This window comes from Fusarium graminearum, chromosome 4, assembly GCF_000240135.3.
Source record: "Fusarium graminearum PH-1 chromosome 4, whole genome shotgun sequence".
NCBI classification, from domain to species: Eukaryota; Fungi; Ascomycota; class Sordariomycetes; order Hypocreales; family Nectriaceae; genus Fusarium; species Fusarium graminearum.
The window spans coordinates 3,090,678-3,104,517 of NC_026477.1; the positions used below are offsets into that span (position 1 = coordinate 3,090,678).

Genomic DNA, 13,840 nt, shown 5'->3' on the forward strand with positions numbered 1-13,840 from the left:
TCGCTCGAGTTCTGTCTTAATGACTGCGATGTCGAATATCGCCAGGCCACCGCATTTACTGCCGAAGCTGGCTGGTTACGACGCGAGCGGACAGTCTGAAGTACAGCACGAATTCAAGTAATAATAGACAAATTAAGTTTGTTCCTTGATCACTAAAAAGGGGTTGACGAAGATGTTTCCAAGCCATACGGATATGCGGGAGTTTAATTACCACCTGGCATAGCACGAAAATGAGCTGAAGCGAGATGGAGGTCCGTCCACCCTTCTGATCTCTCCAAACGGCCACAGCTGAAGCAGTTGAGGTTCATCTTTTCCGTCAACCAAGGCTACTCTGTTCATGTTACGTACGGCTGGCTGATCACTGATGGCCCTCGCATGCACGACATGGAACTCATTATTCAAGCTTACATGAGTAACAAAAACTTTATCCATCTACTGTGGAGAAACAACAATGTGCTACGCCATGTACTACCACAAAATACAGAGCGCAGTGGACGGAATGTCTTGATTCTCGCCAATTCTTTTGACCAAGACACTCACTACCTTTACTCAATATTGGGGGGGATCACTCTGTTCAAGCCACTGTCTAGTTCGTTGAAACTAGGTTCACAACCAGAGCCGACCAGCGGGGAGATGCGCCCACGACTAGGGCAGCCCGATAAACAATCGCCCAGACTCTCGAAGATCCCACCATCATAAATTGATTCCCGCTCTAAGCTGACCACTTTGCGCCATCTTCTTTGAGTCTATCCACGAACCGTGAGCACCGCTCTAGCCAACAATGCCGGTGGGTTCCGCAGACCATTTCTGCAGACTAATGCAAAACAAGGATGTTTTTTCCAACTAAACAGGGTCACTTGTTCACACATCCCTACCAGGCCTGCGTCAAGGCATCATTTTCGTCAAGATGAAACGTGCCTGCACGACTGCATCAAACACCACATCCTCGTCTCAAGACTTATGCACCAATGATGCCAGACATCTGAAACCGTCACACCCCTTCATCGATGACATTGGATTGTTTGATATCCCAGTTTCTCAACCAAGAAAGAGGAGGGAAAGAGGCTGGGGCCACTCTATTCTGTCGCCTCGCGAATCAGTCTTGCGACTAGTTAGTGAGATACGTAGTATTATCGCAAACATTTCACGCACTCATTGGACAATACTACGAGCCGGGTTTTCATGGGTTTCCATTGGTGTTTGGTTTCCAGTTTGCGGACCATGGCCGTTGATTGTGGACCGCAACTATTCAGGCCCTTCTCTATTCGTACATATGTACAGTAGGCATGCAAGGCCATCATCACCTGGAATCGACCTTCTCGAAAGAGCTTGGCTGGTTCTAGCCTATAGAGGACCTAAGTGCTGCTTCACCGAGATACAATAGAAATGCATACGCCATTATGTGACTTCCCTGTCCTTAACGGGGATGATAATGAGCAGTACCTGCACCTCATGATCACTCATCTGTCCGTGTGGTCAGGAGATGAGGAAGATATCTACTCGCTACTGCGTACGAGGCTCCAAGCGAAAGTTTTTTGCTTTGCTCCATGGCGGATCCGTCAACTCCTGGATGCATTCAACGTCATTGTAATAATAAGCATTGTTCTCAACATGACTGATCATGAGGAGATATGTACTTGCATGCCCGGGATTGTGAGCTATCTCCAACCGAGCTCCCAATCAGTAGCATTTGCTTCATTGAGCTCTCATAAATACGAGTTTATGACTGGTCAACACTTAGCTTATTCGGCAGCAACAAGACACTCACTTCACCATCACAAATTTGGAACGCAACATGGTAGCATTGACTCTCGTGGACTGCGTTACCCCTGGGTAATTTTAAAATTATACTGCTGGAGGTGCCACCGCACGTGAGAATGTTCTCATTCGCGCCGCTGCGGGCCGCAGCAAGTCTTGAATGACATAGCCCCAGCTGTCTCTGCAGATTGGATATTGTTTTGTTGTTGTTCTGGGTGACACGAGTTGTTGATACCTTGCTCCAGGCCCATACCGACTCTAACCAAGCTGCACACATTGACATTACTACGACATATCCCCCTGTCGGACCACAGCACAAGGGAGGAAGGGGGGCAACATGAGCGTTTAACTCACCAATCTTGCTATCAGGGAGGACTGGGCCTCATCGCATCTGGCCCGGTTCTTGACCACAGACTCAACGCTCTGAGGTACTCACTCACCACTTACAGCCAAGATCTCCACCGGATGGGCTGCCACTCAGCTCTCGACGCTTGCGTTTCAAAAGTTGGATGTGTCCAAATTTAGGTTGAGCATCTCACATCAGCCAATCACTCATCTGAGGAGCTTCCCTGTCGGCGGCTGGCAAAGACCCGTAAGGGGCCCAGTTTGAGATGCGTCTCGGTTGCTCGATTGGATGTATCAGGATTTCACCCCAACCTCACATTTATGCTTCATCTTGGTTCTGACGACTGATGTTGTCGTTACAGACCATAAATAGAAGCAACCAAAAAATTCATCCACTCGGTAGTGGTCGTCGATCGGGTTATCACCCGGCGGTGGACCATTCTTAGGGCTTTTGCTCACCGAGGGTTGTCAAGTGTCAATGAGATACCACATCCAAGTCAGGTACAGCCAGGCACCGCCAGGCACAATCGACCTTCTCGTCGATTGCAGCGCTAACCGAGTTTCTTGGTCAGGGGTCCAGAAAGGGACCGATTCTGTTTCCTCGACGCCAAGAGTGTAGGCGGAACGGAGCCTACAGTATGGTTCCGGAAGGCTGCTTACTTGCTGGGTTCGACAGATATCACGGTCAACGACTAACTAGTCCACCTGCAGTGTTGCTCTAGTAGGCCCGCCTTGTTAATTGGGATTGTCATTCCGATGCTACAATAACGATATGGGTGCTTTCTTTAGCTGTGAGTTGCACTGACTTTCTGCTCAGCTGCCAAAGGGAGAAGCTTCTGCATCCAACCTTACTTAGATCTGGTGCCTTATTTCGACCCGTACACTCTGCTGACCTGAAACAGACCGGACCCCCGGCCAGCGATCAAACCCGCGTTCCTGCCCTGCTGTATTGTCACCTTCCTACAGAAGTGTGCCTGTCGCGGATGGGAAACAAAGTTGGGTTCCGTGTTAAACTATTCGCCATCACCAAGATCTAAGGTCATTAAGCTGGGCAACTTTGGCCTCGGCCCTAGATTAACCCATGGAGTCGGTTGTCCGAACCCTACAGTGGGATCCATCAAGAGCTATTGTTGTTTGAGGCGAGACTTTTGCAATCATATCACACCGCCGAGATCGTAGAATGGTCCCTGCTCTCTCTGCTTCAGAGACATGAAACGCTCGACAACCAGCCACCAGCTCTTCCAGAAGAGTTTGAAGCGAGTGACTTGCAAAGTTGTCCATCAAACTTGTCACTACATACACTCTCGTTTCCGGGGTATCAGGGGCTTGGTTGCCCACTTGTTCCTGCAGATACAACCCTACCGGCTCCGTATGCACAGTCAACCACGATACCCTCGCTTGAGTCATGGTGTTTGCGGAAGTTGGGCAGTGGCTATTCCTCTTTGGCGTTCCTTGGCGAAGCCAGCAAGGTCTGAATAGTTTCACCACACTTGCTTGGCACACTATTATGGTGAACCTGGCCATGTCTGTCTTCCAGATACGGTATATCGATATCTTCTGATGCAACCTCATTCAAACAGACGGGATATCTCAAACACCTCGCTCACTCGAATGTTTGATCGTCAGCTATTTTCGATTCTTATTCGGTCATGATCTAGATCCGAATGTCAGTTTCGAGGCAAAGTTGCTGGCTCGTGTTTTTCATATCGTCACAGGCAGAACAAGGCCACTGCACACCACCATGAAGTATTCAGTCGGCTTCTACCATGACGTTTTGGAACGCCACTCTATCGTGATTCCGCCCCAACGGTCCACCAAGAAAAGATCACAGCTGAGTCTTCCCAGAAAGCTCTTCTCGAACTCAGCATGGGTCCGAGTCTGGACCGTATGCCCCCATCGGGACCCTTTATTGTGAAACAGCTCAGCGATCAAAGCATCCTGGATGAGAAATCCGGCTGCAGTAGCATAAACTCCTTGATGGCGAAGTCCACTGTTCTGCTTCCATCCGACTGGTCATCGTGGCAGATGCATCGAAGGTTGGTTGTATTGAGTTCACTACTTGAGAACCATGTTGAAGACCAAGGAACATTAGCGTCAATGGTTCGGGGTTCCCTTTGATCCATTAAGCACTCAGTATCAGGAGGTCTCTGGTATGGCCACAGTGTGCGCTTACTGAATATTAGCTTGATGAATTTGTTTCGTAGCTGCTCACTCACTTTGCTGGCAACCTGGCCGCCGCTGACAGACCAGATCATGTTTCCAATGGCGCTTGAACCCCATTAGTATAAAAATCCGATGTTTCTATTTTTGAGTTGAGTCTTGATTGGAACAGTATTTCGTAGTTATCGTTTGGTTTGGTAAACATCCCGTGTGGTCATCACAGGGAAAGCGCATGTTGAAACGAAAGTATGCAGTACATCACACTTCTACTACAGCTTGTCACACAGCTGTAGTTGCGGTGAATGGAACTCGAATGCAGTGAGATCAAAGACATGTCAAGTCTCGACATAGCAGACAGACGGTTACAATATCGAGATGGTTTTTGATACGCATGTGGTACAGGGTAAGTTCAGCATCTTGCGCCTTATCTTGACCCTCACAATCTACACAGTATCGTATCAGTAGTTGTATTATCTACAGATCATATTGAACATTATCTGATATCCAAGTGTTTTGTCGTGCCGTCGTAATGACTTCATGTTAAAGGATTGTAAACTTGTGATTGATATCATCACGCTAGACGATTAACGAGACAAAGCTGACGTATGAATATGTAATTTCATACGGTTAAATAATACAAAAATCACAGACACAAGTACAAGCACACATAAAATGGGCTATCAAAGCGCAATCTTTTAAATACCCTATCTATATACACATATTCGCTGCAACCATCCACCCACATCTCCGAAGTTTCTAACGCCGGGGAAGAGGTCGCCACACACGTTCCCAGAGTAAACCGTGGTCCTATCCTTAGGACCTTGCCTCCTCGAGCTCGAGCTCGAGCTGTCGGATGCGCTCGCTCTGGTCCTGAGAACCAGTGCTGACCTTGCGCTTGAGCGCCTCAACCTCGGCGGTCAAGAGGCCGATCTGCTTGGTCTGACCCTCGAGCAGCTGCTTGATCTCAGCGAAGGAAGAGTCGCTGGTGATATGAGCAGTGGAAGAAGAGGCTGCGGGGGCCGAGAATGCGGGAGTAGTAGGGGTCTTGGCCGGAGAAGAAGGCTTCGCGACTGCGGGGGTGAAAGAAGAAGCCGTCTGCGACTGAGCAGGAGGCGTAAACTTGGCAGCAGGAGCAGCTTGGCGCTGAGCAGGTCGCGAAACCTCCTCAAAGCTTGAAGCATCATCGTCTTCCTCCTCGTCCTCATGCTTGTCCTGGTATCTGGAGGCCATGGCGGAAATTGAGCCCTTCTGCTCGTTCATAGTAGGAGGGGGAGATCGCAGAGCTGGGGCTGGCTTAGGCTCTTCCCTCTTGGGTTCCTCCTTGGGAGCAGGCTTCTCGGCGACAGGGGCGGGGGCAGCAGGAGCCTTGTAGTCGGATGCGATCTCTTTGGGCGCAGTACCGTCGTAGACGCTCTCGAGGTCAATCTTGTTAGGAACTGCAGTCTTGCCATCGAACCACTCCTGAGCAGTGGCGGCAGGCTTGGTTCCAACAGCAGGGGGAAAGATATCAGCCTGGAAGGTCTCGGCACGTCGTGGGACAGTGAACGAGATGGGCTCAATGTAAGCGTCGTTGACGGTCTTGTAAACTCTCATGACCTCATTCTCATGAGTCTAGATCTGTTAGTAAACGTAACACATACATTTGGACTCTTGGGAAACCATACGTTAATGCCTCGTCGGGGCATGAAAGCGATACCGCGCTGGGGGTCGACCGACTTGTACTCGCTGAGGAACTCGAATTTGTCATTCTCGTACTCAAAGTATCGAATGTTGCCGTCACTGCACTAAGTTAGTATTGTCTCAGTACGGATAGAAGCGAACACCTACCCCTTGCCAGCAAGGTACAGGCAGTTTGAACCATCATCTATAAGGTGTTAGTCTCGGCGCGACCAGAACGTTGTTAAAGAGGATTTGCATACCCCAGAAAGGCATGCAGACACCGGAGATGGAGTCGAGCATGGTGAATCCGCCAATAGGCTCTGTCCTGCCAGGCTCCCAGAGAGCTATTTGTCGTTCGCTCATGCGTGAGAAACCGGTTGTCGCGAAACGGTTGTGCTCTCCCAGCCAGACAGCGCGACTGTTCTTGGCACCGCCGTGGCCAGGGCCCTCGTGGACGGGCTTCTCCTGTCGGACATCCCACACACGAATCTTCTTATCTCGCGAAGTGGTGGCGAGCATGCTTCCACTGGCGTTCCATGTCAAACTCTGGACGATATCGTTGTGCTTGAGCGTAAGAGGCGACTGGCCGGTGTTTACATCCCAGAGCTTGATGGTGAAGTCGCCCGAGGCGGAGGCGAGAATGTTTTCGGCCGCGGGGTTGAAAAGAACCTGTCCAACCTTTCTTGTCGGGTGTTAGTATCTTGGGGGATCACGGCTCGTTTAACATGTAACCGACCTGGGGTGACCAGCGAGCTTGCTCACGGGCGTGACATCAACAATCTCCTCGGCGTCGGTGAGCAACGTGAAATCCTTGGGAACCTCCCAGATAAAGACCTTGCCATCGTCGGAGGCAGAGGCGATAATGTTGTCGTTGAAAGGGTTCCTTTCGTCCTTGTCAGTACTCTCGCTTGCGTACGTCAGGGGCCATCCAGGGGAATGCATACCAGTCGGTATCGAGCACAGCAGCAGTGTGTCCGCGAAACAGCGGGATCTGGTCGGGAGCCTTTCCTCGCTCGTTCAGAGGGATGACAGCGAATGCGCCGCCACCGGAAGCATCCCAATTGACTGAGAGATACTCAGGGTTGACCTATTCGAACCCAACCACCCCTTAAATCAGCGCGCCGTCCTCTCTAGATTATGGGTTGATTGCACCACGCGCCGCAATGCAGTACGACGCACCTTGATCAAGTTTGTATCCCAAGCATTGCGACTGATATGGAGGTTGTCGTAGCAGAATTCCTTTCTCGTGGACTTTCCAAAGACGTGGCCTGGCGAGTAACGTCAGCATAATGGATTTGGGTTCTGGCGACCTGCGCTTGAGTTTGCGCCGGTACGTACGGTACTTGGACGCCCGTACGAAACGGCCGGCCATGGTGACAGAGGTTAATTAGAAGTAGGTTGTAAAAAGGGACAGTAAATGAAGCGCGAAGGGGGTGGTATAGTAACAAAGCGACCGAGGAATTGGACGTCAACTTGGCAACGAAGCCGGAGGTTGTAGCTACCAAGGTGAGATGGGACGGGATTAGATGGCACTAATACGGGCTGATCATATCCTGTCAGGGAGCTCGAGGTATGGGTATGAGCCACTGTAAATTACGCTGCGCCTCATATAAGCTCCCCTAGATGCCCCGCTTAGAGGCGCCTACAGTGGACCGTGTCATTCATTGCTCGCATGAACGTGGATACGTGTTGTTTTGGTGTCACGTGCGCATGCCAGACTTGATTATGGCTTCATACTAACAAACGTTGGTTGATTAAAGTTCAACGCAAACGGCAATACGATGAATGGGAATAACTGTGCAGCGTATTTGAACTTAACACATTAGCATTTTGATAATTCATTATAAGCTGATGCTACAAACAGAAAACACCTAACGCGCAAGCGCCGATGAACCCCCCCAAAATTCAAAGTAAACAAATATAAAAGAACCATTTCCATGCGACGCCTTGCAAGTGCACAAACGGCCCAATTTTGTCAGTCAAGGGTACAACACCTCGCCCAACTCCAGTCATATTACAACGTCAACATGATATCCCATCAACCATATAAACCAATACCAGAGGACTTGCGAACAGAGACATCTATCGTGAATATCCTGCTGGTCCTGAACGCCAGGTCCAGGTAGTCGTCATATAGCGCCCGGCGCCCAGCACCTTGTCTCATCTTTGTCTTCTCCAAGCAACACCGTGTCTTAGAGGAACATACTCTTAGGTCTTGAGTTCACTCGGCGACCTGATGCGCGGCGACGTAGTTGCTCCTCTCGTCGAAGGACCAACTGACACCACTTGGCTTTTGAACGCTGATTTGAAGATTCCTCTTCTGGGCTGTCACGTCCGACAACCTCTGTGAGGACCTTCATCCAGCCTTCCTTATCTGCAGCTGTGTCTGCGTAAAAGTCGATAAGCTCACCGTTGTTGAATCGCATGCGGAATCCTTCTTCAACAAACATGTAGCCTTCCTCGTCTTCCGCAAACGCTGAGCGACGACGACGGCCACCTCTGCCAGTGGTCTCCTTCTCCGTCAAGGCCCGACGATCATCGATCAACCGCTTGGCATTGGCTAGGTTGATGGTAGCGCGAGGCTGGCGAGTTGCCTCATGGTAAGCGGTGAGCTTGGTACCAACAAGCTTAAAGTATCGGCGGCGCCAGTACTGCGTCAATGTTAGCTTTAGATTGAATTAAGTGGCTTGGTGACAGGAAACTTACAGGGCAATCACCACCTTGCTGGCTCAGATGTCCCTCCCAGTTGCGGGACATCCTCTCCTCTGCAGCCTTGAGCTCGCGAATGCACGAGTTCATACTCTTGGGCATGTCCTCGTCCGTAGCGTTCTTGGGGCGAGGGACAAACAGGAGTTGAAGCTCCAGCTTACCCACTTTGTATGGTGCACGGCGGACAACGTTGGTGTTACCGCGCTTGCTCTTGACGCTTGAGGCAAAGCCAGCCTCTTCAGTTGCCCACTCGTTGAAGCAAGCAACCTCGGCAAGATAAGGCCGACCGAAACATCGAGTCTCGTGCTCTCGAAGGCAAACATAAGCACGACCGAAGCTGCCATCCTCGGCAGCCAGAGGAGAAAGAAGTTCGTATGCTGTTGGAGGGATGTTGCGCTGCTTAGCTTGAGCATCCTTCTGTAATTGAACAGCTCGTTCTTCTTCTTCTCGCTGGCGAAGCTCAAGCTCCTTGCGCTTCTTGGGTGACGCAAACACTCTGCTGAAGGTTGACGTCTTGTGCTTGTGAACCTTGGCTGCGGGTGGTGGCGGTCTGGCACGCTCGATGGGCTTCTCAAGCTTGACGTTGAGCGTGAGCTGGAACTCGAGGTCATTAGGAACGACAAGTTCGAACTCCTGGCCAATAGGTGCGTTGCGTGCCAGCTCGAGCCAGGCTGTTGTCACGCAGTGGACACCGTTGTCAAGCGTGAGGCTGAACCAAGTACGCTCATCTGCTTTTGTTAGATATGTTTTTCCAATGGTTGAAAACTGGCACTCACTCTTTGGAAGAGGTAAGTCAAGGTCCTTGACACCCATGACCTTGACGAAAAGACGACCTCTCTCTCCGCTTTCCGGTGTAGCCATCTCGAGAGTCAGGTCATCATCGACGGCAGCCTGGCTGACAGCTGTTGCGTTGCTCTCTTGCCCAGGCAAAGGAGGAACAGGGCCAATACTGCCACCGACACGCTTTCGAACGCTTCGCTGGCGGGGCTTTCCGTTCCAAGGCTCGACAATGCACGACATCGGCCTGTCCTCCTTGACGGGAGAGTTCCCAACTGACCTTGTAACACGGTATTCTTCCATGTCCTTATCACTCGCGGTGACAACCTTTGTGTTCTGTCGCATAAGATAACCGCGCTGGCGACGAAATGTTACGTTAGCATCGAGTTCTTCGTTATTGTGTTGCTGAGTTCTGGTTGCAGACACTTGTCTACTTGGGCTGGAATTGTATGTTGGAGGTTGGGTAAGGAAGGGGTCGTTGTAAGCCACCTTTTGTGCCTCAATGACTCGCTCAAAGTCTTGATCGAGGCTGAGACCTAGGTCGAGATCCAAAGTCAAACTGCGGTTCTTAAAGCTAGGATGTCTGTTGATAAATTCGTCGCCGGTAACTAATAGTCCAGTGTTGTCCCTGGAAAGTCGCTTGCTATGCTTGTCAGGGATTGGTGGGACGTCAGGAACCTCCATGCTGACGATTCGGCGGGCTTCTCTCATAGCGTTGAGGTCAGAAGGTGTGTTGGAGAGGCGAGTCTTGAGCTTTGAACCAGTCGCTTTGATTGTGGCAGTTCGCTCGGGGATGGCTGGTAGTTCAGGCTCCTCAATAGCAGGAACTGGGTGATGGATGACCGAGTCTGGCGTGCTTGGACAATCATCGTCGTACTCATCTTCTGGGTCACCCCAGCCAGTGCCATCATATTCAGGCTTGGACAGAGGTTGCTCAGGAGTGAATGGTCGCTGGAGGAAGGCCTGGGCATCGGCCATCTTGGGCGCCTCAGGCTGGGGCTCCTTGTCTTCCTTGACAGGCTCGTCGTCAACTTCGGGCTTCTGGGGCTCGGGAAGCATGTACGACTCAAAGTCTCGTGAGAACGATGCTTCCTTGTCATGGGAAGCGATGTCAAGAAGCGAAGACATACTCTGGCTTTGTGTAGGAGTGGCAGTCGTAGGCGTTGTGACATCCTCCTGAATCTCTTCGGGTTCCGGGATCTGCTCTTGGAGTTTGGCCTCGACCTCCTCGAGTTTGATTTCCTGTGGTGTGGGCTCTTGCGAAGAATAGTGGCTCTCGCTGTCATCATCAACGGGCAGCTCCAGCCTTGACTCGTCCTCATCGAAATCGATATCAGAGTCCTCATAGAACTCAATCTCGCTGTCAGGGATTCTCCTGATGATGACACTGCCCTCTTGTTCCTCATCATCCTCCGTCTCACCATCCTCAGAGAGGAGAGAGTCTTCGGTAGAAGGAATAGGAATGTCAGGGTCATCAGGGATTTGTCTTTCGGGGCTTCGGCTGGGGCTGCGCGAGGCGGGAGGGGAAGTGAAGATGCAGTCCTTATCTTGGTCGGCAGAGTTGCTGTTGCCATTGACCTTTCGCATGATCGAGTCACGCGAAATGCGAGGAGGAAGCTGATAGTCCTCAAGTGCTGACATTTCGCCCACCATGTCGTCTTGCTCCTCAAGGGCGTCGTTGAAGCTCATCATCGACTCTTCAGGCTCCGAGATGGGGCTGCTCAGTCGCTCGCGGCCATTACCCCTACGAAGGCGGCGCTCACGCTGCTGCTCGGCCGCAGTCTTGCCATCGCTGTCATCAGACAGCATCATAAGCCGTAGTCGTTCCTCAAGAGTCATCTTAGCGTTGCCAATGCTCTGAATATCCAGCTTGCTCGCGGGTGAGGCGGCAGGAGGAGAGGGTAGATTCCTCTGGTTTCCAAGCATTCGCTCTGCAGTAGCCGAGAGGCTAGGAGAAGCGGGGGAGGATGGTGCTGAGTTGTTGCGGGAGTGGCTCAAGAAGCCAGGAAGAGGCGGTAGAGGCCGGTGCTCACCGCTAGAAGCAGTGGAATCTGAGCGTACATGCAGGGGACGACCGCCATTCAATGACGCGCGGGGTGTTTCTGGTAGAGGGCTGCCATCGAACTCGCGCGGGGCAGTACGAGCTGTCATCGGGCTGTCTCCTCTCCAGTCGTCTGGGCCAACGACAGGTGTCTTGTCTGTGTCTTCGAGAGACGCATCAAAGCTGTCGCCCTCCAGATCAGCATGCCCAGGATCGTAGAGAACATCGCTGTCCTCCTCGTCATAGTCCAAAGATTCATAGCTTCCCTCACGAGAGTTGGTTCCGATTGATGAAAGGTCGGGAGTTGCCATTTCATATTCGTTGACCTGCGGTGGTGCAGCATCAAAAGTTACGCTCTTTGCATGACGGCGACCCATGGGGTGGTCGTCCTCCTCCTCGGGAGAACCAAAGGTCCAGGTGCCAGTTTCCATATCAAAACTGTTCTTGAACCGGGAATGGGACAGGGACGACTTGGTGGGTGATACTTGATCCCGGCTTGGTGTGAGGGGGCGATTTGGTGAACCTCCCGATTGAGAGGTTGTAGATCTGGTTGGGCTGATGGTGGGAATCGTCATTGCGCTCTCACTTCGACCATGCCCAAAGTTGGGGCGGTCAGTGGTCGATGAGCGGAAAGACGCAGTCGATCCATGGAACGAATTCGCTTGGACCTTAGCAAGCGGCCTTTCGATCTGAGGAAGTCGTGTGGGATCATATTCTTGTTTTTGCTCGAGTGCTAGAATGTTGCTGTTCTTGACGCGGGATGCTTTTTGGAGACGCTCGATGGAAGAGCGGCGGTGTGATGATGGGGATCCAGGTCCAAAGATGTTTTCTGTGTTGCGGTTCTGCCAAAACAGGCGCGGAGAGGAAACTTCTGAAGGGGAAGGTTGAAAAGGCGATGAATCGGGGTTTCCTGGGGATTTCTGCATGCTGGGTCAACACGAAACGTCATGTAGAAAATGGTTAGCAGACGTACCTTGGGAGAACCATTCGATTGTCTGTGCCAGCTGGGCGAGTTTCTTCTCATCTCTGTCGGTGAGAGTTCCGACAGCGGACGAGGGATTCCGCTTGCCATTGTGGAGGGAGATTTGCCTGGAGTGGTGGTCTTGTTGATTCTCAAGGGATGCACCTAGAGTATTGGTTAGAGACATTTTGTCTGGGAAATGGGACGAGCAGGGCGGGTCTACATACCGATTCAGTAGCCATGGATGCTACAATGGTGATGGGTAAAACAGTCGTCGTAAATTTGGGTAAACGACTATCAACGCATTGGTATGCGAGTCAGGTATACAAGATGAAAATAAAGCTGAGGAATGTCGCGGTGAAGGCGAGAACAGAATGGATGCAAGCTAGAAATGCGACCAATGTCTGTCTGGTGATGAAAAGAAAAAACGAACACACGCCTGAACAGAACAGCTCTATCAAAGGCTCGACCAACAGACCAGCACAACTTACACACGATGATGCTGTTAGTTATGTTATGAAAGTCGCAGGTTGAACTATGCGTTGGGACTATGGCGAGTTGATGTGTTTAAGGAAGCACACCAGGTAGAATGAGGAGTGAATGTGATTGGACGCTGAGAAAACAAACATGGAAAGCGTTGCCGAGGATACGGTCGGGTACCCAGCCCAGTTCAGTTCAGTTGCGAGCTAAAGCCGGACGTTTTGGAGGGCGCTAATTATCTTGCTACAATGCTCGCAGGCTTACCCCGCCCCTGCTGGAGCAGCTCCCCTCCAAGGACGGTCCAGAACCAGCTGCAGCTCCAAGCCAGCATCCCTTCACAGCGTTGCAGTAGGCCAGTCGCCATGGCAGCAAGGCAGCCAGCCGCACAGCAAAAGCAAATAATTGGTTGATTATTCTAGCATAATCCTTGAAATATTTCTGCATACTGAGACGCAATGTTTACTTTGCGATGCGAATCTGTCAAGGGTTGTTTTTCTCTATCGAGTTTTTAATGACGTTTTTTTCTGTCATGTTTACAGTTTCGTTTCACCCCTAGCAATCGAGGATGGGGAAAGCAAGCCATGCATCCATCTGGCTCGGTTAGGTAGTTGGAGAGGTAAGCTTATAAGTCCCGTCGCATGCAAGTTACTGCACCTTGGGCACCTGTCACTTACGGAGTTGAGTTTTGTTAGTTTGATCGAGTTAAAGAGATCTCCAACTATGGGATTTTTATTTTCCTCGATGCAACTTTTCTTTTCCGTCTCGAAGATCCCCCACCAACCCTCACAGTCTCCGCTAAGCTAAACATGGAGGATTCTCGTTTCTCTTGCCCTCCATTATTTATGGATGTCTTGCATCTCGATCTTCCCGTGCACCAGACGAGGCTATTCTGGCACTAACTGACAAGATTATCCACCCTGGTTATCTCTGTGCTTTTTTGTCATGGATGT

At 51.0% G+C, this 13,840-nt stretch overlaps 4 protein-coding genes across 4 annotated transcripts; 1 reads left to right on the forward strand and 3 right to left on the reverse strand.

The window, feature by feature from the left end:
• Window positions 1-245: 245 nt before the first annotated feature.
• On the forward strand, window positions 246-699 carry FGSG_13116 (uncharacterized protein; the record flags this gene model as incomplete). The annotated part of the gene is made up of 2 exons (XM_011328755.1): window positions 246-251; window positions 289-699. The coding sequence occupies 2 exons, from the start codon at window positions 246-248 to the stop codon at window positions 697-699; spliced, it is 417 nt and encodes a 138-aa protein (XP_011327057.1).
• A 3,332-nt stretch (window positions 700-4,031) lies between these two features.
• On the reverse strand, window positions 4,032-4,358 carry FGSG_13117 (uncharacterized protein; the record flags this gene model as incomplete). Its single annotated transcript, XM_011328756.1, has 1 exon — window positions 4,032-4,358. One exon carries the CDS (start codon window positions 4,356-4,358, stop codon window positions 4,032-4,034), a length of 327 nt encoding a protein of 108 aa, XP_011327058.1.
• A 578-nt stretch (window positions 4,359-4,936) lies between these two features.
• Window positions 4,937-7,401, reverse strand: FGSG_13118 (uncharacterized protein). Its single transcript, XM_011328757.1, has 8 exons — window positions 7,261-7,401; window positions 7,102-7,190; window positions 6,867-7,009; window positions 6,659-6,805; window positions 6,183-6,604; window positions 6,091-6,127; window positions 5,928-6,042; window positions 4,937-5,874 (listed from the first exon to the last, which is right to left on the reverse strand). The coding sequence occupies exons 1-8, from the start codon at window positions 7,292-7,294 to the stop codon at window positions 5,077-5,079; spliced, it is 1,785 nt and encodes a 594-aa protein (XP_011327059.1). The 5' UTR covers window positions 7,295-7,401; the 3' UTR covers window positions 4,937-5,076.
• A 713-nt stretch (window positions 7,402-8,114) lies between these two features.
• Window positions 8,115-12,597, reverse strand: FGSG_07312 (uncharacterized protein; the record flags this gene model as incomplete). Its single annotated transcript, XM_011328758.1, has 4 exons — window positions 8,115-8,573; window positions 8,629-9,359; window positions 9,408-12,359; window positions 12,423-12,597. The coding sequence occupies 4 exons, from the start codon at window positions 12,595-12,597 to the stop codon at window positions 8,115-8,117; spliced, it is 4,317 nt and encodes a 1,438-aa protein (XP_011327060.1).
• Window positions 12,598-13,840: the final 1,243 nt, after the last annotated feature.

Coding starts and splice junctions, on each gene's coding strand:
- FGSG_13118 (XM_011328757.1), bottom strand. CDS start 7,294: ATGGCCGGCCGTTTCGTACGGGCGTCCAAGTACC. Junction 7,010..7,101: donor GGGATACAAACTTGATCAAG/GTGCGTCGTACT, acceptor GGGTTCGAATAG/GTCAACCCTGAGTATCTCTC. Junction 5,875..5,927: donor TGCCCCGACGAGGCATTAAC/GTATGGTTTCCC, acceptor TAACAGATCTAG/ACTCATGAGAATGAGGTCAT.